The sequence below is a fragment of the Carcharodon carcharias genome, chromosome 13 (assembly GCF_017639515.1).
Source record: "Carcharodon carcharias isolate sCarCar2 chromosome 13, sCarCar2.pri, whole genome shotgun sequence".
In the NCBI taxonomy this organism is placed as follows: domain Eukaryota; kingdom Metazoa; phylum Chordata; class Chondrichthyes; order Lamniformes; family Lamnidae; genus Carcharodon; species Carcharodon carcharias.
Window position 1 is genome coordinate 140,699,590 of NC_054479.1, and position 26,600 is coordinate 140,726,189.

Sequence of the window (26,600 nt, forward strand, 5' to 3'; positions counted from 1 at the left end):
AGTCGTTGATTTCTCTGCAATGTGTTTTCTTTTTAAAATATTAGATATCATTCTTTCTTCAATTGGGTTTCTCTGCTGCTGAAAGATTAGTCGCGTTTCTTAGCTGGTTACGTTTGACTCTGCGTCATTTGAGGTAACATAATAAATACTCATTTCCCAACATTTTTGTATTGCTACGGACAGCAGGGGGTTTAATTTAAACAGCACTAATTTTGCCTCACACCGCCCGTCCATAAACAGAAAGGTGTTTTGATTTGTTTCCCTCTTTATAAATGGGGGCGTATTTCTCAACCCTGCTTGAATTATGCCAGGCGGGGAGGTTGGTCCAATGCAATATCTAGCACAAAGCTTTGTCTGGTGAAAACTCAAATTTAGACAATTAGAATGCAAATCATGGAACATCCATTGTAGAAAACTTGTACAGTGACCCAAACAGTTTTGGGGTATTGGGTGGAACAAACTATCTAAAGAAAACTCAACAAGTACTGGACATCTGAGACAAAAACAGAAAATGCTAGGAGCATACAGACAATGAGCCAGCATCTGTTCTCTTCACAGGCTCCGACTGACCTGCTGAATGTTTCCAGCATTTTCTGTTTTACTTCCCTTTTCTAGAAGGTTGTGTGTTAAATTGCACTGTCGGTTTTGTTTATTTAATGAGTTTTGCCAGCCCTTCACACAGTCACTAGATGGAGCACTATTCATTAGAAAAAGAGCTTGCATTATACGGCACTCTCGGAACATTCCAGTGCACTTCACATTCAGCAGATTAGTTTGACATGTAGTTGACGTGATGGAGGGAGATAGCAGAATCAGTGAAGTGGCAGAAATGCACCATCATTGCACCAATTGCAATTAGAAATTGATACTGGCTGTAGGGACGTCCATGTCCTGTGCCATTCCAATTAAAAGAGAAAGGGGCTTCCAAAAGGCTTTGGTAATGTGTCAAAATGTCTTGGTTATTGTAACCTTTATTACTATGCTTCATTTAAAAAAAATCAAGAATTACTTTCAATTTAAACTGTAAACGTTTTCATCTCACCAGGAACCCGGTAGTTTCATCAACGGAGATGGAGCGAAAGATGCAAGGTCGAAAGCTGATCCGTCTCTCCCAGCTGCGTTCAAAACTTGCAAGTGAAAACCTGGAGGATGCAGACTGGGTTACATTCGCGGTTGTCATTAAGAAGGTTACACCTCAGAGCTCTAACAATGTATGTACAATATCTGAAGATTAATCAGTATTTGAAGATATCTCTAACTTTCCTTGATGTGCTTACATCTTATTGATTTCATTGAGCATAATTCTTCTATTCAAATCTTAATTATTATTGGAAACGCCAAATCTAAGATGTTATAGTAGTTAACTGCCCTCGGCCAGAACTGCAATACAGCACTACAGTTTGATTCAACACCCTGTATTAGGAGATAAGCTGGAGTTATCACTGCCCAGTAACTCCAGCTGAACGTGCACATGTGCGGACAGTTCTTGAAGCAAGGATTAGCTTCGGCTGCAAATTAGCCCACAGTGCATTCGCTTACAGCTGCTCTCTTTGAAAGCTGACATAAATAATGGTCAAATAATAACAGAAACTGCCAGAAACACTGACTATATGTCAACCACATCTGTAGAGAAACCGAATTCATGTTACAGATCGATAACCTTTCATCAAAACTGGAAGAGGAACAGCTATTCAGCAAGTATAGAGCCAGAGAAAGGATAAATGGGGTGAGGTCAGAAAATGAACTAAAGGAGAAGCCTGTGACAGGGCAGAATGCAGGATTGACTGGTAAAGTTGTTGCAAGGCAAAATTAGGTGATGATAAGGCAAATATTGGTCACTTCAGAATAGAGAGAGAAACACCGGTGAAGGGAAAAGAACTACTATTGGTTTTAAAATGTACTGTTTGCACCAGTTATCTCAATTTGGTGTAGAATGGAACAAAATAATAACTAGAATAATAATTCTACAACGTAGGAAGATATATACATCTTACGACATCTTCATTCATGAGTTACTAGTCTTCCCTCACTTAAAACCATAGAAGTATAAAACAAAGAGCAAAGCTATTCAGCCTTTTATGTCTGGGCTAACTCTTTGCAATCTAAAATTATCCCATAGGCCTGTTCCTCACATAGCTCTATCATCCTTTTCTTCATGTACCTATCAACTGTTTTGGCCATCTTTTGTCAGCAGGAACTTCACATAGTCTAAGCTCCATTGTCAGAGGTGGTGTCTTTCACATGCCCTCTCAGGTGGGTGTAAAAGATCCCATGTCGCTATTTTGAAGACGAGCAGAATGAATTCTCTGTGTCCTGTCCAGCACTTTTCCCCAAAGGACAGCACTAAAAACAGATGGTCTGGTTATTATTACATTATTGGTTGTGGGAGTTAGCTGTTTGCAAATTGTCTGCCACCTTTCCTTTATTGCCTACAGTGAATACACTTCAAAAGCATTTCACTACCTCTAAAACTCTTTGGGATAGCCTAAGGTCATGAAAGGCAAGCAAGCCTTTTTTCATTAAAGTTGAGCACTCCCAGGAGGTATAGTGCTGCCAGCTACAGACTGTCCTAACAACAACTTTAGAATCACATCCTTAGAAATAATATGAATTTTTCTGTTTCGTACAACTGTAACTTCTCTGGCTAGTCCAGCTAGGATTATTATTTGGTGCTAGTTTTAAACTGTGGGCTCATGAGGAGGAAATGATTTGAGGCTGCCCGGCTATATTTAACACTGGACTCTGAGAGGTGATGGGTCAATATGTTAAGTCACTGCACCACCTGATGTACATTTTTATTTTGTGTATGTGTAACTAGCTCCCATACACCTTAAGTTATATTTTTGCAGTAATATTGAAATAGAATGTTTGTGGTTCCAGGGTAAAACATTCAGTATCTGGCACTTAAGTGACCTGCGTAGCAGCAACTTGAATTTGTCCCTCTTCCTCTTTGGGAATGTCCACAAAGAGCATTGGAAAACAGAGACGGGCACTGTTATTGGGCTACTGAATGCCAATCCTATGAAATCAAGGGATGGATCGGATGAGGTGGGTGAATGGAACTTTCCTCAGTGAAATAAACTTAGAATGAAAGGCAATTCTGCCTTTTTACGATGTTTTTGATGTCATTAAACCTGATTTTAAACACTTCATTGAGGGTCCAAGCTCATTAGGAAAGATTTTTTCTTGAAAAAGAATAAACATTAATAAATTACATAAAACATTATCTTCTGGTATTTGTTGGAGAGGCACCCAGTAGTATTGATAGTTACTCCAACAGCCAGTGGAACTGTGACAGGAAATGCAAGTATTAAGTTTCCAGAACTTAAATCTTTTCTACCGAGGTTGTTTTGTTTGGTCAGGCCATCAGGAGGCCCAGTGGTGTAATGATTTATGAGCAGCTCCGATAATTTGTGCAACTCAGTGGCTTCAACTTTTTCCGTTTGTTGATGCAGGTTTGTCTGTCTGTCGATCACCCTCAGAAGATCCTGATCATGGGTGAAGCATTAGACATGGGAACCTGCCGAGCTAGAAAGAAGAATGGAGATCCCTGTACCCAGATAATAAATTTGGTGAGACCATTTTTGGTAAAATAGAATTGATTGGTCGATAATTAATGCCTAAAATACATAGCCAGTTTTCACTTGGAGTTGTTCCTCTAGTCTGTATATCAAAGTGTCTTTCATTCAAATGGACCTCTTGATTGTAACAATGTTTATGGAGCTTGGAGTTGAGATAAGCAGGAGTACCCTTTGTTCTGATAATATGAAGAGACCAGGTGGTGCATTCAACCTGTCTCCATCGTCAGATAAATTTGCCTGATGGGATGTGGAGTTATCTCGTTTTTTTCACATTTGTGAACCAAGGAGACGCATGTGATGGAGGGAGGAAAAATTTGCAATGTTTCAGTGATATGGTTACTCACTTTGTTTGAATTGGAGTTAACCAGAGAAGTGAAGGTTAAGCTTTTTGTGACAATCTGGGCTGCAGCGAGAACTGTTGACGCTATTATGTGTTTATGACTAGTTTCATAATTGCCTGCTCACATTTAAGAGGCAGCAAAAGCATTATTGAGCAAGACTGGGGATCTGAATTTTGGTGACATTATTGAACCCTTCGTTTTATCTGATGTAGTTATATTTTTGAGAACTTTTAAACGTGTATTTGTTTGCATTTACTTAGTTTCCAATCATGTGCATTTTAATGATTTACTAATCTGTCCTAAAATGTTAGCCACGGCTCAGTTGGGAGCGCACTCAGCTCTAAGCCGGAAAGTTGTGGACTCAAGCCTGTGATGAAATGCAGTACTTAGCTTTTAAATCAGCAGTTGGAGGTCAGAGCTTAGGGCCTTTTGCACATGTGCCAGCCGGGAAAGGGCCGCACATGCGCAGTTGGAGATTTTTTTACATGCTTTAGCCGGGAACCGGCCTTGCACACCTGAACAGAAGAAAGGAAAGTGAAACGTCACGAAAAGCAGTTCAGGTGACCTGGAACCGGAGAGGTGTCCCAAGGAGCAGGATACAGGGAGAAGGCTCCAAACCAAAAAGAAGGTTCCAGATCAAGGAGTGGGACCGAAAGAGGTCAAAGAAGAAGATCCCAGGCAGGGACAAAGACGGGGTTCAGAGATAGATCCCATTAAGTCATGATAAATGACAGGAGCAGAGAAAAAGGCCCAAAGTTAAAGAGAGAGCTGTGAGGAGCAGACTTGAAGCAAAGGGACTTGAGAGAAGCCCAGAAGGTCCGAGAGGTGAGCCGAAAGTTGGTGACTCCATGCTGCAGGCCGAAAGGGCAGAGGTATCCCTTTGGAACAGTGGCATTCTGCAAGGCGCGGCCGAAGATCTGAAATTTGTCTTGGAAAGTGAAGCTTGAGTGTACTCGGAGATCCAGGAGAAACGGAATCTCTGAAGGTGAGATTGAAACCCTGGAGTTGGATCCTTGTTGAAGCCAACCGAGTGGGAGTGACATTTGGAGAGATTTCCAAGACAAGCTCTTTAATCGTGAAGATTGGACACCCTCGTGAGAAAGACAGAGTTTCAGTGAGACCAGTTGGCTCATGATATGACAGCTTCTGGGTAGGTTGTTGAGAAATCCTTAGAATCTGCTTTGGTCGCATCTGTCAATTACTTTGGAGTTTGGTGTATCTGACCCACAGTTCTTGTGTTAATTCACATTTACTGCACACCCTGAATATTAGATTATAAGATAAATACAGTAAATTGTTTTATCTTTCCAAATTTATCCGTGTTTGTAAAAATAAAGCTGGGGTGAAGGAACAATGAATATTTGAATCATATTCTTATGTTTGAATCACAGAATCGCAGTGCAGAAGAGGCCCTTCGGCCCATCGAGTCTGCACCGACACGTGAGAAACACCTGACCTACCTACCTAATCCCATTTACCAGCACTTGACCCATAGCTTTGAATGTTATGATGTGCCAAGCACTCATCCAGGTACTTTTTAAAGGATGTGAGGCAACCCACCTCCACCACCCTTCCAGGCAGCGCATTCCAGACCGTCACCACCCTCTGGGTAAAAAAAGTTTTTCCTCACATCCCCCTAAACTCTTGGCCCTCACCTTGAACTTATGCCCCCTCATGACTGACCCTTCAACTAAGGGAAACAGCTGCTTCCTCTTCATCCTGTCCATACCCCATAATCTTGTACACCTCGATCAGGTTGCCCCTCAGTCTTCTGTGCTCCAACGAAAACAACCCAAGTCTATCCAGCCTCTCTTCATAACTTAAATGTTTCATCTCAGGCAATATTCTGGTGAATCTCCTCTGCACCCCCTCCAGTGCAATCACATCCTTCCTATAATGTGGTGACCAGAACTGCACACAGTGCTCCAGCTGTGGCCTCACTAAGGTTCTATACAACTCCAACATGACCTCCCTACTTTTGTAATCTATGCCTCGATTGATAAAGGCAAGTGTCCCATATGCCTTTTTCACCACCCCACTAACATGCCCCACTGCCTTCAGAGATCTATGGACACACACGCCAAGGTCCCTTTGTTCCTTAGAACTTCCTAGTGCCATGCCGTTTATTGAATAGTTCCTTGTCAAATTACTCATTCCAAAATGTATCACCTCACACTTTTCAGGGTTAAATTCCATCTGCCACTTATCTGCCCATTTGAACATCCTATCTATATCTTCCTCCAGCCCAAGACACTCAACCACACTGTTAACCACCCGGCCAATCTTTGTGTCATTCGCAAACTTACTAATCCTATCCCCCACATAGTCATTTATGTTGTTTATGTAAATGACAAATAATAGGGGACCGAGCACAGATCCCTGTGGTACGCCACTGGACACTGGCTTCCAGTCCCAACACATCTTTCTGTCATCACCTCTGCCTCCTACAACTAAGCCAATTTTGAATCCACCTTATCAAATTACCCTGTACCCCATGTGCCTCCAGTGCAATCACATCCTTCCTATAATGTGGTGACCAGAACTGCACACAGTACTCCAGCTCTGGCCTCATTAAGTTTCTATACAACTCCAACATGACCTCCCTACTTTCGTAATCTATGCCTCGATACTTCTTTATAAGTCTCCCATGTGGGACCATGTCAAAGGCTTTACTGAAATCCATATAAACTGCATCAACTGCACTACCCTCATCTACACACCTGGTCACCTCAAAAAATTCAATCAAATTTGTTAGGCATGACCTCCCTCAGACAAAGCCATGCTGACTATCCCTGATCAAACCTTGCCTCTCCAAATGGAGATAGATACTCTCATTCAGAACTTTCTCCAATAGTTTCCCTGCCACTGACGTGAGACTCACTGGCCTGTAGTTCCCTGGCTTATCTCTACAACTCTTCTTAAATAGCAGAACCACATTAGCTGTTCTCCAGTCCTCTGGCACCTCCCCTGTGGCCAGTGAGGAATTAAAAATTCGGGTCAGAGCCCCTGCGATCTCCTCCCTTGCCTCCCTCATCAGTCTGGGACACAAATCATCCGGATCTGGAGATTTGCCCACTTCTAAGTCTACCAACACCTCCAATACCTTGTCACTCCCTATATCAATTTGTTTAAGAACGTCACAGTCTCTCTCCCCGAGTTCCATACCTTCATCCTCATTCTCTTGGGTGAAGACAGACGTGAAGTATTAATTCAACACTCTAGCAATGTCCTCTGGCTCCACCCATAGATTGCCCCCTTGGTCCCTTATGTGCCCTACTATTTCTTTGGTTATCCTCTTCCCATTGATATACTTACAGAATATCTTGGGATTTTCCCTACTTTTACCAGCCAGGGCTTTCTCATATCCCCTCTTTGCTCTCTAAATTGCTTTCTTAAGCTCCATCCTGCACTGTTTGTACTCCACTAATGCCTCTGCTGATTTGCTTCCCTTGTACCTGCTAAAAGCCTCTCTTTTCCTTCTCATCATTACCTGATTAACTCTGGTCATCCATGTTTCTATGGGCTTGTTACTCCTTCTTATCACCCTAGAGGGAACATGTTGAGTCTATACCCTCCCCATTTCCTTTTTGAACACCCCCCCACTGTTCCTCTGTAGATTTCCCCACAAATAACTGTTCCCAGTCTACCTTGCCTTATTTTACTCAAATCCACTCTCCCCCAGTCCAAAACATTTGTTTGCAACTTGTCGATTTCTTTGTCCATAACAAACTTAAACTGTACCATGTTGTGGTCGCTATCACTAAAATGCTCCCCCACCACCACCTCAGCCACCTGTCCGGCTTCATTCCCCAGAATTAGGTCCAGCGATGCACCATCCCTTGTTGAACCCTCTACATATTGACCTAAAATGTTCTCCTGTACACATTTCAAGAAATCCACTCCATCCAAGCCCTTAACACTATGCCTATCCCAATTAATGTTGGAAAAGTTGAAATCACCTAATGTAATTACCCTATTGTTATTGTTTTTACACACCTCCACAAATTGTGCACATATTTGCTCCTCAATTTCCCACTGACTATTTGGGGGTCTATAATAAACACATTACACCTAATAATGTGGTTGCCCCTTTTTTATTCCTAAGCTCTACCCACAAAGCTTAATTCGATGACCCCTCCAAGATATCATCTCTCCTTACTGCAGTAACTGACTCCTTAACTAACAATGCAACGCCTCCTGCCCTTTTACCCCCTCCCCTGTCTCGCCTGAAGATCCTATATCCCAGAATGTTGAGCTGCCGATCCTGCCCTTCCCTCAACCATATCTCAGTGATGGCTACTTTATCACAATTCCATGTGTCAATCCTCACCCTTAACTCACCTGTTTTACCTGTAATACTCATGGCATTAAAGTAGAGGCCATCCAGCCTTGCCTTACTCCCTTGAAGCTTATTGCAACTGTACTCCCTCTAACTTGATTGTTTTACTGTATTGCATTGAGATCTTTTTGACCTTTTTGTCTGGTGTAATATAGTTAATTTTTCTTGTTTAATAAATGTATTATTCTTTGTCTGCAGACTCCTGTGAATTTGTTTAGTAATTTTCCTCCACGGTTTCAAAAAGAATAAAGTTAAGATCTATCAAGCCAGGTTTCACTCTGGGATCTGACTTGTCCAGTGTTAACACCAGCTTAGATTGTAACAAGCCACACTACAGGACTGAAGTGCAAAGTATATGCTTGGCATTCCAACACAATACTGAGGGAGTGCTGCACTGTCACAAGTGACACCTTTCAGATACAATGTTAAACCGAGGCCTTGCCTTCCCTATCAGGCAGGCGTAAAAAAATCCCATGGCACTATTCTGAAGAAGATCAGGGAAGTTTATCCCCAGTGCCCTGGCCAATATTTATCTCTCAAACAACATAACAAAAACAGATTGTCTGGTCATTGTTACATAGCAGCTTGTGGAAGCATTCTGTATGCAAATTGGCTGCTGCATTTCCTACTATACAACAGTGGCTCACTTTCATTTGCTGTAGAGCACCTTGGGATATTCTGAGGTTGTCAAAGTTGCTATATAAATTCAACTCCTTTCTTTAAAGTGGAACTCTTCACAGCTGTGATAGTCGATTCATCTGAACTGAGCTGAGATTTTAATTTTTATTCTTGGTTGTCGGGTTGAATTGTTTAAGCTTTTGCTAATCTGGTGTACAGCGGTGGAAGGATTTGCATTTGCTGGAAGAAAGATAATTGTAAGCAGCACATAAATGGAGTCATTAGTGTTTCTTATATTGAAAGTTAGAGAAGTGTTTGAGAGTCTACCTTATGCCAACGGATGCTGCTGTTTCATATTGGTTGTCAAAATTTAACGATTTTAACAAGGGCCACATTTTGAAGCAGACTTGGAGTGAGGGAATTTAAACAAGCAGTGCTAGTTCCCAATTTCTCGTTGCAGATTTTCCTCTCTGTCTTTAAATGGGTCTTTAGCTGGTGTTGAAATAGGCTTAACCTGCACTTCACATTTTTACACTAACTTTCTATGTACCTCCTTTGTTTTCAGATGGACTGTGAATACTGTGAGTACCATGTCAAAGCCCAGTACAAAAAGCTTAGTGCCAAGCGAGCTGACTTGCAATCCAGCTTCTCTGGCCGTGCTCCAAACAAAATGCAAGGCAAGGGTGGCAGTCTGAAAGCAAGATTGTGCCAGCAAGGATTCCACTATGGGGGAGTGTCATCAGCATCATATGCAGCTTCAGCGTAAGAAACTACCTAGCACAGTTTCTGTTGATTACTAAATGGAATATTCGTTTGAACTATGATTTATCTTTCCCTCGATAAATTCTTAAACAAGATCTAGTACAACGTGAGCTATTTCCCACACACAAGTTGACTCGACTGATATATGATGCAGTGGGGAGAACAAATACGTGTAAAAAAGGGTGAGCGAAGAGCATCAAGTCTGTCCCATCAAGATGCTGTACAACCAATTACACAATTACTATCCTCCCCAGACCAGCCAATCCACCCCAAAAATAGATGAGAAAACAGCATGCAATATCTCCTTAGTAGTTCTGATGAAGTCATCCGGACTTGAAACGTTAACTGTGTTCCTCCCCGCAGATGCTGTCAGACCTGCTGAGTTTTTCCAGCTATTTTTGTTTTTGTTTCAGATTTCCAGCATCCACAGTATTTTGCTTTTATGCAATATCTCCTGATGTGGTTTGATGTCAAATTCTGTTTCATAATGCTCCAATGAAGTGCCTTGGAGTGGTTTACTATGTTAAAGGTGCTACACAAATGCAAGGTGTTGTTGCAGCCACTTCAGGAGCAACTGGGAAATTCTTCTGTGATTTACTAAGATGATTGGAAAATTTGCATGAGACCTTTGAATCCCCAGTAAATCCTCATGGTTGTTGGTAAATGACAGCATACTCTTTGTAACTGAAAATATCTTCTTCAATTAGAAAATTAGTGAGTTTTCTTTCAAAGGTCTATGAACTATCCAGACCTATTACTTATTCATGTCACTGTTCCAAGAGGGAAAAATTATGCATAGTATTTATCTGAGTACAGTGACTACAAATTATAACTGCGTGCCTTCTAATTCTATGATCTCAAATAACTAAGGTAATTGGAATGTATCAAATCTTTTCTTTATTTTAAAAACTCCTAAAGAGCAAATGAGATGAATAATCAGTTGCTCTATTCTTGCAAACAAATCATAATGTATGCAATACTGATGTCATTACATGTTGTAAAATAGGAACATATCCTATTTGTAGTATGTGACACAGAGGTTCACTTCTCAAGCTTTAAGTTTCTCAATGTGAGAATCAAGCAGAAGAAAGATTGCATTTTTCTGAGCTGAAGATGTGATGCATATTCTCGGGTGAGCCTTGATGGTGAGTGGCTGTTCAATGTTGGAAGCCATCATGGCTTAGCTGCACTTCAGCATGGGTGCTGCCCACGAAGTGTCAGTGAACAACGATCAAGAGGGGAAGCCCTTTGCAGCCGAAGGATGCTGAGGCAAATTGTGACGCCCCAATTGCTTCTCTAACTGTTAGCAGCTATCTCAGCACAGGAACTAAAATTGAGATCCTCCAGCCTCTCCAGTCCGTAACCTTTAAGAGGTGTATTTACTACTAGGTCATTTTGGGAGCTGTCATTACATCATTAACAACGAATGTTTCCTGTTTGCAGCTGAGACAGCTGAAACCAATAGATAAAGACCAACCATTTCTTTTTTGGTTTGTCCGTAGACAAATGATGAAGAAAAAATCTTTAGCTGACGAGAGCGCAAAATTAAATGCCGCCTTTAAAGGCCACAATTGTTTGTTATGGTTTTATTCTCCAGTTAATAACTGAAAATTTTTACAGTTGATTTTTGTTTTTGCTTTCACAGTAAAGCAGCAGGTCCTAACAAGAGTGTTCAGAAGACCCTGACGTACATGGTGGTGAAAGGCGCAGATGATATTGTTAGAGAAACTAAGAAGAAAATTGGTAATATGAGATAGAATTGCTTTTTGTGGTGCAAAGAAGGACCATAATGGGGCAATAGTACTCTAGGAAGAGGCGAACCAAATGTACACTTTCCAAAAATAGGGAGAATAAGCTGCAGAAAGTGGCTATTGTCCAAGAGGAGATGATCTCCTTTTGAGCGACAAAACCAGTCTTCAGGAAACACCATGTCCTAGCTTTATCTTGGGAGCATCATAATCAGTAAAAGGAATGGATCAGTTCAAGGAGAAGGTCCACTACCCCTTTTCAAAGTAACTAAGTGCTATTTTTCAGATGAGAGGTCAAACCGATGCCCTGCCCGCCCCTCATGTGGATGTAAAAGATCCCTGGCACTATTCTGAAGAAGAGCAAGGGAGTTCTCTCCAGTGTCCTGGCCAGTATTTATCCTTCATCAACATCACACAAAAAAAAATCATCTGATCATTATCACATTTACATTTGTTGGAGCTTGCTGTGTGCAAATTGGGACAATAAATGCAGCCTTGCCAAAGTCACCTACATTCTGAGAACAAATAGTTTGTTTTTATCAAAAATCCACTCTAACCAGAAAAATTCTGTTTGCAGGAGATGTCAGATTTTTTAAAATGTAGTACAGATACATAGCTTGTGTTGTACATCAGTGCGCATGTTCCTTAAGAAAAGTGTCTACAATTCCTGTACTCCAGTAAGTCAACTGAGGAAGAGGGTGGTGTAGAAGGAAAAAACATTACCCTTGTGCAAGGTTCTTGCCCTGAATGACACTCATCACCCACCATAGCCAAAGACATCAGAACCCAAATTTAATCAAGGCTGAGTCGCTTATAACTAAAAGCTAGATGAAACCAGGAAGGAGACTGAGAATGTAATTATCTTTGAGCAAAATGGATTCCATCTTCTTTTGCTCTCTTCTATTCAGTACCCATTGAAGTAATCTGATTGAAATGTATAAAATTCTAACAGGCTAGACAGACTAGCTGCAGGGAGGATGTTTTCCCTGGTTGGGGAGTCTAGAACCAGGAGCCACAGTCTTAGGATATTGGGCAAGCCATTTAGGACTGAGATGAGGAAAGAGTGGGGTCAACCTGTGTAATGCTCTACCACAGAAGGCTGTGGAGGCTGGGTCACTGAGTATATTCAGAAAAGAAATTAATAAATTTTTGGATATTGGGGGCATCAAGGTATGGAGAGAAAGTGGGAATATGGCATTGAGATAGAGGATGCGCCGTGGTCATTTTGAATGGCGGAGCAAGTTTGAAGGGCCAAATGGCCTACCCCTGCTCCTAGTTTCTATGTTTCTATGAAGTTACCTCTAGATTTACGTTACATTTGTACTACACCCCCTAATATGAATGAAGCCAAAGTGCTTTGTGCCAACATTACAGCCGCAATGCAAGTATATTTCAATCTCAGCCTGTTGAGAATCAGCTCAATTTTCAAAGTTTGGCGAATTGGTTATTTTTTTCAAAGTCTAAAATAACATTGAACATTAAAGTGTTTTATAATATTCCAAACGGAAAGTAACATGTCTGAATTGATTTTGTGTGGAATTCCAGCATTAGCAAATGGGAAGGAGTTCACAGGCTGCTCAGAAGATTTTAAGGATTTAATGGAAATGCCTACGTTTGGGGCTCGCAACCTCCAGAAACACTTAAACAAGGCGCCTATGAAAGGTCAGCTTGCCACTTGTACTCTTCTTTAAATCAAACTGTTTTTTGTCCTACAAGTTCGGCAATCAATAATCCAGTAAATGAGAATAATGGTATAAAGACATTTTTTAAATTTGCATTTCACTACTAATGCCATTGAATTTCCAGTAGTGAAAGGCAGAAAAAAAGTGGGTTTTCCCTCTGTCCTGGAACTGTGTTTTCGTGGTCTGATTTCCAATTCCAGATTTCCATATTTGTGTGTGGATGGGTCCCATTCTCTGGCGAACTAGTTCTTTTGGTATAGCTTTATGTTTATTTCACTATTAACCAGTGAAATCAATTCTTTCTGCACTTCATACATACACTCTGGAATTTCTGATCTAAAAACATATGATTACTATTCCATTAAAACATATATGAGAATTTTAAAATCAAGGCATTGCTCAATCGGGAGACAGTATATGTCAATAAGCTCAGGGCTGATGGGTAAACTGGTGCAAGTTAGGATTCAGGTAGCAGACTTTTGGGAATGGTTTAATCTGAATTTTATCAAGATATTGTTACAATCAGTCCCGAGGCAAGTTCCCCCAATTTGTTAATTTCCCGAAAGGGAACCCAGTTGCGATTAAGTGTATTCCTGAAAGGGAAAAAAGCCATGTCTTGCACCCAGAATTTTTTTTTTTGATCTCCGATCATTTCGCACATTCTGAGATATGAACCAATAGGAGATGGATTTTAGATGACTGCTGAGTTGTGGTAATCAGTCTTTTGTCTCTGCAACCACAGGTGATTAAAGTTCAGTCTTTTGCATCTTTCCTATCTCCCTTTTAAGCGTCTCTGCTTGAAGAAGGCCATGATACCTTTTCAGGTGCAACATTCCATGTTCTCTCAGGACAGATCTGCCAGTATAATCCATGTAGGGATTTCCCAGAAAATGGTCACTTTACATTATTAGCCATCTTTTGCTCAGTGTCCTTGCTTGTATTTCTTTAAAAACACACATGCCTTCCTTAAAAAGTTCAGTGTGCCCATAAGTAATTCTTGGCTGCAATCATGACAATAGGTACATTAATGTGTTTATACCAGTGGAAGCTAATTTGCACTGTTAGGTTCAGAAGATTTCAAACAATCGGTACAGACCTATTGGGCAAGTTGTCATTCATTGTTGCGTGATTTTTCAGGTGGACTAGCTAACAATGCACAGCCAGGACCTTCCATCCTCTCTATATCTGCTTCTGAACTATTAAAGCAGCAAAAACATAAAATGTTGGAATCGCGTAAGAAGAGAGCAGAAGAATTACAAAAAAGGTCAGTGGTCAGATTGGGAATATAAATTATACATTTATTTGTTAACTACATTGTTGCTCTTGACTATCAAATTGAAAATAAAGCTTCACAATAAATTTATGGTAAATTCAAGAATTTCAACACGTGCAAGTGATTGTAATGATTTTAGGTGTAAAGCAAGCCTTTTTAGTGATATTTTATTGTTTATGTGTGACTGTGATGGTTTATTGCATTAACTAACTAATATTATACAGTGCCAAACACAACTAGCTGTTAATTTTGATAATTGTATCAATTGAAGTTAAGTACATAAGGTGGAGGACATTGATTGGATGGTTTTTTGAGCACATATAAAGAGCCACTTACTGAATCACAGAATCTTTACAGTGCAGAAGGAGGCCATTCAGCCCATCGAGTCTGCACTGGGCTCTCTGAAAGAGCATTCTACCTCATCCTGCTCCCCTGCCTTATCCTCCGTAACCTTGCACATTCTTTTCAGATAGCAGTGCAATTCCCTTTTGAATATCTCGATCAAACCCACCTTCACCACCCTCTCAGGAAGTTCATCCTAGAGTCCAACCACCCTCTGGGTGAAAAAAATTTTCCTCACATCACTTTTACTCCTTTTGCTAATTATTTTGAATCTGTGCCCTCTAGTTCTTGATGTTCTCTTGAGTGGTAAGTTTCTCGCTATTTACCCTGTCCATACTCCTCAGGATCTTGAGTACCTCTATCAAGTGTCCCCTCAGCCGCCTTGACACAAAAGCTAAGTGGTGTAAGGAGATATGTACCCGTTATGTTTCACTCTGTGAATAAATCCCACGTAAAGACTGGCTTTGGATTTTTCCTTCACCAGCTGGCTGTCAGGAATATAACAAGTTTTACTGTGATAACAAAACTTATTCCTGCAGGTTTATGCAGAGCACAAGTGGAAGCAGCAGTCACACGTCTGGGGCTGGAGGGTTGTCCTCTCACTCATCACTCCAGGTTGGAGCAGAATTTCCCAAGGAGCAAAAATTAATGGCAACACCACAGGCACCTAAACTGGGCAGAGGTTTTGCCGAAGGGGAAGATATCCTGCTTTTTGATTCATCACCACCTTCAGCACCAAAACTGACCCCTGATGCAGAATCCAAGAAGGTAAATTCTGCCATTCTTGTACATTCAAATAGATTGCTTAGAAAAAGAGACATGCCGAAGTTTTTTTGTCTTGCACTCATCAGGACAGATGCAAGAACACCAGATCTCAAAGGGAACAACACTTTAAACAGCATGAGAAAAGGGTACTGACTTTCCATGGAAAATGCACCAGGGAACAGTTAACTGCTTAACATTTAATTTAGTTTAACATTATGGGCAGAATTTTGCTGTCAGCGGACAGGGGGCGGAGTCCGCCAGCCGACGTGTTAGATGATGTGGGATGTCGTTGGGCGGAACTCCCGACATCACCCCGCCTGATTTAAATTTCAGGAAGGCAGGGGTGCAGCAAAATCAGCTGCGGGCCCGCCAACCTGTCAATTGCCAATTGAGGCCATTGACAGGATCATTTAACCAATTAAAGGGCCTGCCCATCCAACCTTAAGCCAAGACCCCGGCAGCAAATAGAGAAAACATGAAACCTCGTGCAGCGGCGGGATGAGGTTTCATGCAGGGTTTTAAAAATTTTAATAAAGTTATTCTGTAAATTATGGACATGTCCCAACTCATGTGACATTGTCACATGAGAGTGACATGTAAGGAAATTCTTTTTTCTATTTTTAATATTTTTCAAAGTCCAGGTGATCTCCCTGAGGCTGCATTTAGCCTCAGGGAGATGTGCGCTTGTCCATGAGCATGCACGAAAGAGCGCACTCTCGATTTCAGGGATCCCCCCCACCTGCACAGGGAGCACATAGCGCTTCCCACCGGACATCAAGCTGGGCAGGCCTTAATTGGCCCGCCCGCCGGAGATTGAGTCGGGCCCACCTGCCTGACAGGCAGAAAACTCTGCCCTATGAGTTAACATCCTCCATGGCAATGCCTTGATCAATCAGAGTCGAATGGCCTGGTTTGAATTTAAACAAAAGCTTGGCAGTTATTTGTTCCCTGGTGCATTCTCCGTGGCAATGTTTCTACCAATCAGAATCTACTTGCCAACCAATCAGCAGCCTCTTCCCGTGCAGTATAAATTGTTGTTCCTTTTGAAATTGGTATTCTTGCGTCTGTCCTGATGCGTACAAGACATTTTTCAGCAATACTAAGTTCTGTACTGCTAAGCAACAATTCAGAAATATATTACTCCCACTATTGACATGTTGAAGTAAGCAAACATTGCTGAAAATTATTGTCATAATTACTTTTGAAAAATATATATTTTTATTAGAAATGATTGACAATCTTAATCTAGTTTCAATTTAGAAAATGGCAATTTGCGGTCAATTAATTTTTTGACAGTAAAGATCAAAATGGCTGCATATACTGCTTTGGTGAGAAGTTTACTTTTTCTCCGAAGTAATTTGGATTATACACTTCTTTGTGCCATCACCATTATTAGCACATGACTGGCTAACTGGAAGACTAACTTAAGACACCCCATACCTCTTTTTCTCTCTTTCCCCCTGCCCTTCTCTCCCTGTCCAAAAATGCTTCATCTCGCAAAATAATTTCTCTGACTTTTGTTAAATATGAGTCAAACTGAAATGTGTAAACATTGGAGGTTCCCCAGATGAAATATTTGGTCATTTCAAACTGAGACAGACTATGATGGACCCAGTTTAATCCTGCTCTTGTGAAATTTAAATTAGCTGATCTCACCTGGTGTAATTGGTCATAAAGCCCCTGGATGGGAAAATTCGCCAAGAAGCCTGTTCCTGATACTTATCCAATAACTCTTTTTGGTTATGGCATGGACTGGGATTGGGGTTAGCTGTGATGATCCTCTGCCTCTACAAAGGTTACTAACACAGCTCCCACAACACTCAAGAAGCTTGACACCATCCAGGACAAAGCAGCCCACTTGCTTGGCACCACATCCACAAACATTCACTCCCTCCACCACAGACGCACAGTAGCAGCAGTGTGTATCATCTACAAGATACACTGCAGCAATACTCCTTCAACAGCACCTTTCAAACCCACGACCACTACCATCTAGAAGGACAAGGGCAGCAGATAGATGGGAACGCTACCTGGAAGTTCCCCACCAAGTCACTCAGCTTCCTGACTTGGAAATATATTGGCCGTTCCTTCACTACCGCTGGGTCAAAACTCTGGAACTCCCTTCCAAACAGCACTGTGGGTGTACCTACACCACATGGACTGCAGCGGTTCAAGAAGGCAGCTCACCACCCCCTTCTCAAGGGCAACTAAGGATGAGCAATAAATGCTGGCCCAGCCAGCGAAGCCCACATCCCATGGTTGAATTTTAAACAAGTGATGCCATATCCAAGCCAAATTGATGCGTTCAGGTAGGGAGGAGTGCGGATTCAAGGCCAACCCTCAATTTAAGCCAATGAGTTTACGATTGATTGTGAGTCATTGCTTACTTGAGCAAGCAGAAACAGTAGCTCTTATCTTCTCCATGCCCTATACCCTTACCTCGAAATTAGTTCAGAATCATACAGCATAGAAGGGGGCCATTTTAAAAAAAAAATTCTTCATTCTTTCCTGGGACATGGGCATCGCTGGCAAGGTCAGCATTTGGTCACCATCCCTAATTGCTCTTGAACTGAGTAGCTTGTTAGGCCATTTCAGAGGAAAGTAAAGAGTCAACTATATTGCTGTGGGTCTGGAGTCACACGTAGGCCAGATCAGGTTAGTGGGGCATATAAAGCACGTTAGTGAACCAGATTGTTTGTACAACAATCCATAATAGTTGTCATGGTCACCATTACTAAAACTAGTTTTATATTACAGATTTATTTTCAGTACAGCTACAACAATGGCATCCACCTGGCTATGTGGAAAATTGCCCAGGTATGTCCTGTACACAAAAAGCAGGACTAATCCAACCCGGCCAATTACCACCCCATCAGTCTACTCTCAATCAGTAAAGTAATGGAACAGGTCATCAACAGTGCTATACAGCGGCACTTGCTTAGCAATAACCTGCTCACTGATGCCCAGTTTGGGTTCTGCCAGGGCTACTCAGCTCCTGACCTCATTACAGCCTTGATTCAAACATGGACAAAAAAGCTGAACTCCCGAGGTGAGATAAGAGTGACTGCTCTTGATATCAAGGCAGCATTTAACAGAGTGTGGCATCAAAGAGCCCTAGCAAAACTGGATTCAATGGGAATCCAGGGGAAACTCTCCGCTGGTTGGAGTCATACCTAGCACAAAGGAAGATGGTTGCTGGAGGTTAATCATCTCAGCTCCAGGACATCACTGCAGGAGTTCCTCAGGGTAGTGTCCTAGACCCAACCATTGTCACCTGCTTCACCAATGACCTTCCTTCCAACATAAGGTCAGAAGTGGGGATGTTTGCTGATGATTGCACAATGTTCAGCATCATTCATGACTCCTCAGATAACGAAGTAATTCATGTCCAAATGGAGCAAGTCCTGGACAATATCCAGGCTTGGGTTGACAAGTGGCAAGTAACATTCGCGCCACACAAGTGTCAGACAATGATCATCTCCAACCATTGCCCCTTGATGTTCAATGGCCCGCTATCTACATCATTGGGGTCACCATTGACCAGAAACTGAACTGACTAGCCATGTAAATACTGTGGCCATAAGAGCAGGTCAGAGGCTGAGAATCATGTGACGAGTAACTCACCGCCTGACTCCCCAAAGCCAGTCCACAAGCTACAAGGCACAAGTCAGGAATGTGATGGAATACCCCCCACTTACCTGGATGAGTGCAGCTCTCACAACACTCAAGAAGCTTGACACTGTTCAGGACAAAGCAAACTGCTTGATTGGCACCACATTGACAAACGTTCACCCCTTCCACCACCGATGCACAGTAGCAGCAGTGTGTACCATCTACAAGATGCACAGCAGGAATTCACCAAGGCTCCTTCGACAGCATCTTACAAACCAACAACCACGATCACCTAGAAGGACAAGAGCAGCAGATAAATGGGAACACCACCCCCTGGAAGTTTGTCTCCAAGTCACTCACCGTTCTGACTTGGAAATATATCACTGTTCCTTCACTATCGTTGGATCAAAATCCTGGAGCTCCCTCCCTAACAGCACTGTGGGTGTAGCTACACACATGGACTGCAGCGGTTCAAGAAGGCAGCTCACCACCACCTTCTCAAGGGCAACTAGGGATGGTCAATAAATGCTGGCCTAGCCAGCAAAGCCCACATCCCGTGAATGAATTTTTAAAAAATTCCACCAGCTACTGTGATAGAATTTGAAACTTATGTCTCCAAGGTGATAGTACCATTTCACCACTGTCTCCCTTTTGGGGCCTGTCATACTTGTGCCGTCTTTTTCAAAGAGCTATCATATTAGTCCTACTTTTTCCCCTAGCGTTGCAAACATTTTCTTTTTTTTTAATATTCTTTCACGGGACATGAGCCTTGCTGGCTCATTGCCCATCCCTAGTTGCCCTTGAAAAAGTGGTGGTGAGCTGCCTTCTTGAACCGCTGCAGTCTATGTGGTGTAGGTACACCCACAGTGCTGTTAGGGACGGAGTACCAGGATTTTGATCCAGCAACAGTCAGGGAACAGCAAGATATTTCCAAGTCAGGATGGTGCATGCCTTGGAGGGGATTTTGCAGGAGGTGGTGTTCCCATGCATCTGCTGCCCTTATTCTTCTATGTGATAGAAGTCATGGGTTTGGAAGGTGCTGTCCTAGGAGCCTTGGTGAGTTGCCAATCAAGCGGGCTGCTTTGTCCTGGACGGTGTCATGCTTCTTGAGTTTTGTTAGAACTACATTCATACAGGCAATGGAGAGTATTTCATCACACTCCTGACTTGTGCCTTGTAGATGGTGGACAGGCTTTGGGAGAACCAGGAGGTGAGTTACCTGCTGCAGGATTCCCAGCCTCCGGCCTGTTCTTGTAGCCACAGTATTTATATGGCTAGCCCTGTTCAATTTCTAGTCAGTGGTAACCCCCAGGATGCTGGCATTGGGGGATTCAGCGATGGTAATGCCATTGAATGTCAAGGGGAGATGGTCGGATTCTCTTAATGTTGGATATAATCATTGCTGGCGTGAATGTTACCTGCCACTTGTCAGCCCAAGCCTGAATGTTGTCTAGGCCTGCATCAGCATCTAAGAAGTTGCTAATGGTGCTGAACATTGTGCAATCATCAGCAAACATCCCTACCTCTGACCTTATGATAGAGGGAAGGTCATTGATGAAATAGCTGAAGATGATTGGGCCTAGGACAATATCTTGAGGAACTCCTGCAGTGATGTCCTGAGACTGACAGATTGACCTCCAACAAGCACAGCCATCATCCTTTGTGCTAGGTATAACTCCAACCAGCAGAGAGTTTTTCCCCTAATTCCCATTGACTCCTGATTTGCTTTTCAAATATGTGTCTAATTCCCTTTTGAAAGATGCTATTGAATCTGTTTCCACCACCCTTTCCTGCAGTACACTCCAGATATTCATAACGCACTTCTTTAAAAAATAGATTAGGAAAAAAATTGACCATGCTCTTATTCTTTTCTCAATTATCTTACATCTGTGCCATCTGTTTATCGACCTGTCAGTGCAAATGGTTGGCTACAAATCCTGTTTTGAATTTTCATTACATTATAATCGCTACAACAAGCAAGGAATGTGGCTGGATTCTGATCTATGAAATTTTCCAGATGGCTGCCATTATCAAACTACGGAAAAAGGGTGCAATTCTAGCAAAGGAGGACCCCAACAGTGTGAAGAGGAAACTTCCCGACACAGGGGAGATGCCTGCAAAGGTGCTGGAGCATATAGAGAAAAATCTTTCTTCCACACATGGTGAGTTGCAGCTGAGGGACATCCATTATGCTGATGTGAGCTACTCAATGGTTTCTTTTTGAAACAGTCTCCAGTTCAAAAAGAAAAATATAACAACGTTCTTTTGTTTTATAGGCTCCTGAGGTTTTTCCAACATTTAAGATTTTCACTCTAACTTTAATTTTTTTTAAACCAGCTTCTTTTTCAAAAGAGAGCATTCTTGAAATTGCCAGGTGTTATTGATGGAACTGGCTTTCAAAGGAAATTAACGGAAATATTTTGCAGGGCTATGGGGAAAGAGTGGAACTAATATGATAGCTCTTAGCAAAATCAGGCACAAGTATGATGGGCCTCCTAATGGGCCCCAAGATGGAGACGGTGGTGTAGTAGTAATGTCACCCGGAGGACATAGGTTCAAATCTCACAACAGCGTCTGGTTGGTTGAATTTAAATTTAATTAATAAATCTGGAATATAAAGCTAGTTTTAGTAATAGTGACCATGACATCTATCATTGATTGTTCTTAAAAACCCAGCTGGTCACTCGTGTCCTTTAGGAAAGGAAATCTGCTTCCCTTACCCAGTCTGACCGAGATGTGACTGCAGACCCACAACAACATGGTTGACTCTTAACTGCCTTCTGAAATGTCCTACAAGCCACTCAATTCAAGGGCAGTTTTGGATGCGCAACAAACGCTGGCCTTACCAGCGATGCCCACACTCCACAAAAGAATAAAGTTTTTTTTTAAATGGTCCCCTTCGATGCTGTATGATTCTGAACTAATTTCAAGGTATGAGGATTTGGAGCAGAGAGAAGATAACAGCTTCTGCTCTGCTTGCTCATGTAAGCAATGACTCATAATCAAATGTAAACTCACTGTCTTAAATTGAGGATTGGCCTTCAATTCACACCCCTCCTTTCCTGAAGGCATCAATTTGCCTTGGGCATGATTTCTTGCTCAAATGATCCCACTTCACGTGTTAGTAGTCTTTGTGAAGGCAGGGGATCATCTGACTACACGAAGAATCTGTGCTTTATATATGTTGCCTAGTTAGTTTATAAGCTATATCTCTATGGTAAATAGGCAAGAGAGAATCTAACCATTGCCCCATGACTTTCAATAGCATTGCCATCACTGAATCCCCCCGCTATCAACATCCTGGGGGTTACCATTGACCATAAACTGAACTGGGCTAGCCATATAAATACTGTGGCTACAAGAGCAGGCCAGAGGCTAGGAATCGTGTGACGAGTGACTCACCTCCTGACTCCCCAAAACCTGTCCACCATCTACAAGGCACAAGTCAGGAGTCTAATAGAATACTCTCCACCTACCTGAATGAGTGCTGCTCATCCACAGCACTCAAGAAGCTTGACACTGTCCAGGACAAAGCAGCCTGCTTGATTGGCACCACATCCACAAACATTCACTCCCTCCACCACCGACGCACACTAGCAGCAGTGTGTACCATCTACAAGATGCACTGCAGGAATTCACCAAGGCTCCTTCAACAGCACCTTACAAATCCTCAACCGCTACCATCTAGAAGGACCGGGGCGGCCGATAGATGGGAACACCAGCACGTGGAAGTTCCCCTACGTGTCACCCACCTTCCTGACTTGGAAATAAATCGCCGTTCCTTCACTGTCGCTGGGTCAAAATCCTGGAACTCCCTTCCTAACAGCACTGGGGGTGTACCTGCACCACACGGACTGCAGCAATTCAAGAAGGCAGCTCACCACCACCTTCTCAAGGGCAAGTAGGGATGGGCAATAATTGTTGGCACAGCCAGTGAAGCCCACATCCCATGAATGAATATTTTTAAAACGTATTGACCCCTTTCCTGCAAATTTATATTCATCTTAACTTATTCATACATTTTAACGGGGTTTTTTTTTCAGCCCAAAATTGATCTCAATGTTTCTTGCTACAGTCATGTTGCCAGAGAGCAGTTATTAGTTGGTTACAGTGAACAACAGCCAGATGAGATTTTGAGCTGTATTGTTCCCACACATCAGTAAATGTAGCCAGCAGCAATGGCACAGAATTGTTAACAAAACAAGCATCTGGTAATCGGAGACTAATGAATTGTTACTGGAAAGGCAGATTATCTGCTGACAGTTTCCTTATGTATTAAATAGACTGGACGAGAACAAACACTGCAACTCTAAAATAAATTAAAGGGCCACTAAAAGGGAAAACTGATTTAGGATTACAAGAAAAATTCCTGCAATAATAAGCTATTCCCCTAGAGTTGAAGCACAATCCTTGTCAAAGTGCTTTTCCTAACCATTATTGTTTTGACTGCAACCTGCTAAATCCATGTTCCTGCCAGTCATTCAAAGTCCTGACGCTCAAATCAGAATGGTTCAAACAGCCACATGAGAGTCATCTCAGCCCATCCAGCTTATGCTGTAGATTTTGCATATAGTTTTAGAAACAAAACCTCTGGAATTGCATCATTATAATTATTTGCCTCATCATTCAACAACAACAACAACACTGCGGCCAGAGTTGGGATATTTCCTGTCTCCGCATACCTTACCTGGGAGAGAGTGGCCCAGAAGGTCAGATTTTTGTTCTGGGGTGGTAGAATTCACTGGCAATTGGGCCAGGCAACCTAGAATGAGTGTGGAAGATGCTAGGTGGAGAAGTATGCTGGGAGGAAGCCTGCCTTGATGTACCAGCACTGAATCAAATTTTTTTTAATGAATAAATATAAAACACCCCCTCACCCACCATATACTCCCTCACCCACCATACACTCCCCATGCCATTTCACGCCTTTCCACCCACCCTCATGGCCACTCGTACCCTCCATGTTTCCCTAACCCCCACCCTTTGCCCTTGCATCGGCATGCCAACTCACCCAGTATTTACCATGGGAAGACCTCAGGACCTTTGCTGAATTAAATAAAGTTCCAAATGCCTGTTGCAGACTATTAAAAAAACAGTCACATTAATAAAATGCATTTATGATATTTGCATTCCTTCAACTACATTATCCCTTATAACAGCAAGCATTTTATTCGATTGCATAATCCCTTATAAAAACAAGCCTTGGATTTCAAAGTCCCACTTCAAAGAGTCCATCACCACTCAGAGGTGTTAATCAAACTGTAAAATGGCAGTCCTGTGATAATGGATAGTTGTGAAATCAGTCATTCAACACTAAACCAGTAATAGTAGCCCTTTGGCTTATGTCAACAGACAGCATGAAATAGCAAGCAATTGTTTTTTTGACACTCCAGACAGTTTTCTCAAAGAGTTAAAGGCAGGAGTTTTAAATGTCTTGTAGCTTGACAGCTCCTTTTTTGCTAAAGCTACTGTTCATGCTTAGAGTAAAGGACAAACCTGAAAGCCAGTCTTTCCTCAACACAGGTTTATTCAGAAAACAACAGAGCAATAGCCAGAGACCCACCTATTCGTCCCCTGACACCAGTGTAAACCAGTATTCATATACTTACGAATAATTCCCTAATCTTTCCCCAATTAATAATAGCTGCTCTCGTTTACAAATTAAGCGCACATGCACTTCACTGTAACAGGATTCCAACTTTAATACCTTTGACAGTTCAAGTTGACACTTCTGGCAGTTTTTGTTTATGGCAGTTCCAATGAGTTTATAAACTTTTTACACATATTCATGCCTAATGTTAACAATCCCAAAGGACACCTGACTACCCAGATAAATCCACAAAGCTCAGACTTGTTCCTACCAGTTCTAATCTGCGCACGTCGATCTTCCTACAGCACTCACACCAAAATCACACCTGAGTGGAGGCAGCTGCCTCCAGAAAACGTGCACGTACAAAGCACGACTCGACCCCATTCCTACCCCCACAAAAATGGCAAGTGCTGTCTTCGGAGGCAGGACTTTTATTTTCAGCCTCATTGGTCATTTTCGCAATGACAGAGAGGCTCTCCATTGTTGTGAAAATACAGACCAGCACCTTTTTTCAGTACCTTAATAGTGCTATATAAAACGTTCCAAGGTGCTATTGTAAAGCATTAGGGAGCATTATATAACAAGATATGACACAGCCACATAAGGAGATATTAAGTCAGGTGACCAAAAAGCTAGGCCAAAGTGGCAGATTTTTAAGAAGCGAGAAAAGTGAGGCCAGAGAGATGTTAGGAGGGAAATTCCAGAGCTTGGGATCCAGGCAACTGAAAGCATGGCCCACCAATGGTGGCTCAGTTATAATTGAGAATGCACACGAGACCAGAATTAGAGGAGCACAGATATTTGAGGATCATAGCTTTGGAGGAGATTACAGAGATAGGATAACATTGTAATGGTACTCTTGTGATTCTACCCATTGCAAATTTACTTGTGCTGCTGGATGTGAAGAATGCTTTACATTCATAGGGTGAAAAAAGACTGTATAAACTAGATAATGTCTATTCTTTTAGTGATTTGAATAAATACCAAAGACCTAGCTGCTACCTTAATAGAAGTGAACCTGTAGGCATTTCTTCTGGCTTTGGACAAAGGTCAGCAGGATAGATCTAAAAACTAAATTTATATTTTTACACAATATGGATCAGCAGTTAAATATCATTGTCCATTGTGTAATCCTAAAATGTGTTGGAAAGTGGCAAATATTGAAATACAGAAAGACCATACCAGAAGTAAGGAGAAATACTGATTTTTTTTTTCAAATCATTCAGCGTTTTGGGGGTAGAGAGAAAGTGAAAAAAATAAGGCTGTTCTAGTTTTTTTTGGCCACGTCCATACCACATCAGTTTTGTGAGAGGCCGTGGTGGCATGCCGCATGTATAACATTGCTAACCTCAAATGAGGAACCACATCAACACCACCATACTCTTACTGAAGGTAGAAACCACTGAAGTAAATATTACTTAAGGGTTCCCTCTAACTAGAGGGTCATTGAACTTTCCCATTTCCCATCTCTGCCACGAGGTCAATGTTTGTTTTCGATTCCAGTGTCGCAGGGTCTTCGCAATAGCCATTGGCTTGCCCCGAGGCTGCAGGAATCCTGCTGGTTGTAGAGGTGATCAGAGTTTGTTTATTGTCTTGAGATACTAAGTGCAATGACAGGCAAGCGTTTATAAAAGCAACTAATCACAATATCTGCCGTCTTCTATTTTTCATAAAGAGCCCAGTGCTATGATATTCACAGAAGTGTGGAGTACTATCCTGCTTGGAGTTGCCATTTGTCCCCTATTTAGCATCTTGTAGGTAGCTACATTGAAAGGTCACACTTCTACTCCAAGCAAGGGCTGAGCATTCTAGCATATGCTGTATTGGTGAAAGAAATGCTAAGATAAATAAACAATATTTACCTTTGTACAGAAGTTTAATTTTATGACTGTAAGCTAGCGTAAATTTATGTTTTCACTGCTAGCCCAGCAGTTGTTTGTTGATATA

The 26,600-nt window shown here is 41.9% G+C and overlaps 1 protein-coding gene across 2 annotated transcripts in view; it reads left to right on the plus strand.

The window, feature by feature from the left end:
• mcm10 (minichromosome maintenance 10 replication initiation factor) overlaps positions 1–26,600 on the plus strand; it is an 81,425-nt gene that overhangs the window by 34,755 nt on the left and 20,070 nt on the right. For both annotated transcript variants that reach the window (XM_041201982.1, XM_041201983.1), the window contains exons 7-15: positions 1,046–1,211; positions 2,881–3,048; positions 3,456–3,572; positions 9,445–9,641; positions 11,287–11,384; positions 12,935–13,051; positions 14,209–14,335; positions 15,226–15,454; positions 21,081–21,225. In XM_041201982.1, coding sequence (XP_041057916.1) covers positions 1,046–1,211; positions 2,881–3,048; positions 3,456–3,572; positions 9,445–9,641; positions 11,287–11,384; positions 12,935–13,051; positions 14,209–14,335; positions 15,226–15,454; positions 21,081–21,225 — 1,364 coding nt within the window. The remainder of the gene's footprint in view (positions 1–1,045; positions 1,212–2,880; positions 3,049–3,455; positions 3,573–9,444; positions 9,642–11,286; positions 11,385–12,934; positions 13,052–14,208; positions 14,336–15,225; positions 15,455–21,080; positions 21,226–26,600) is intronic.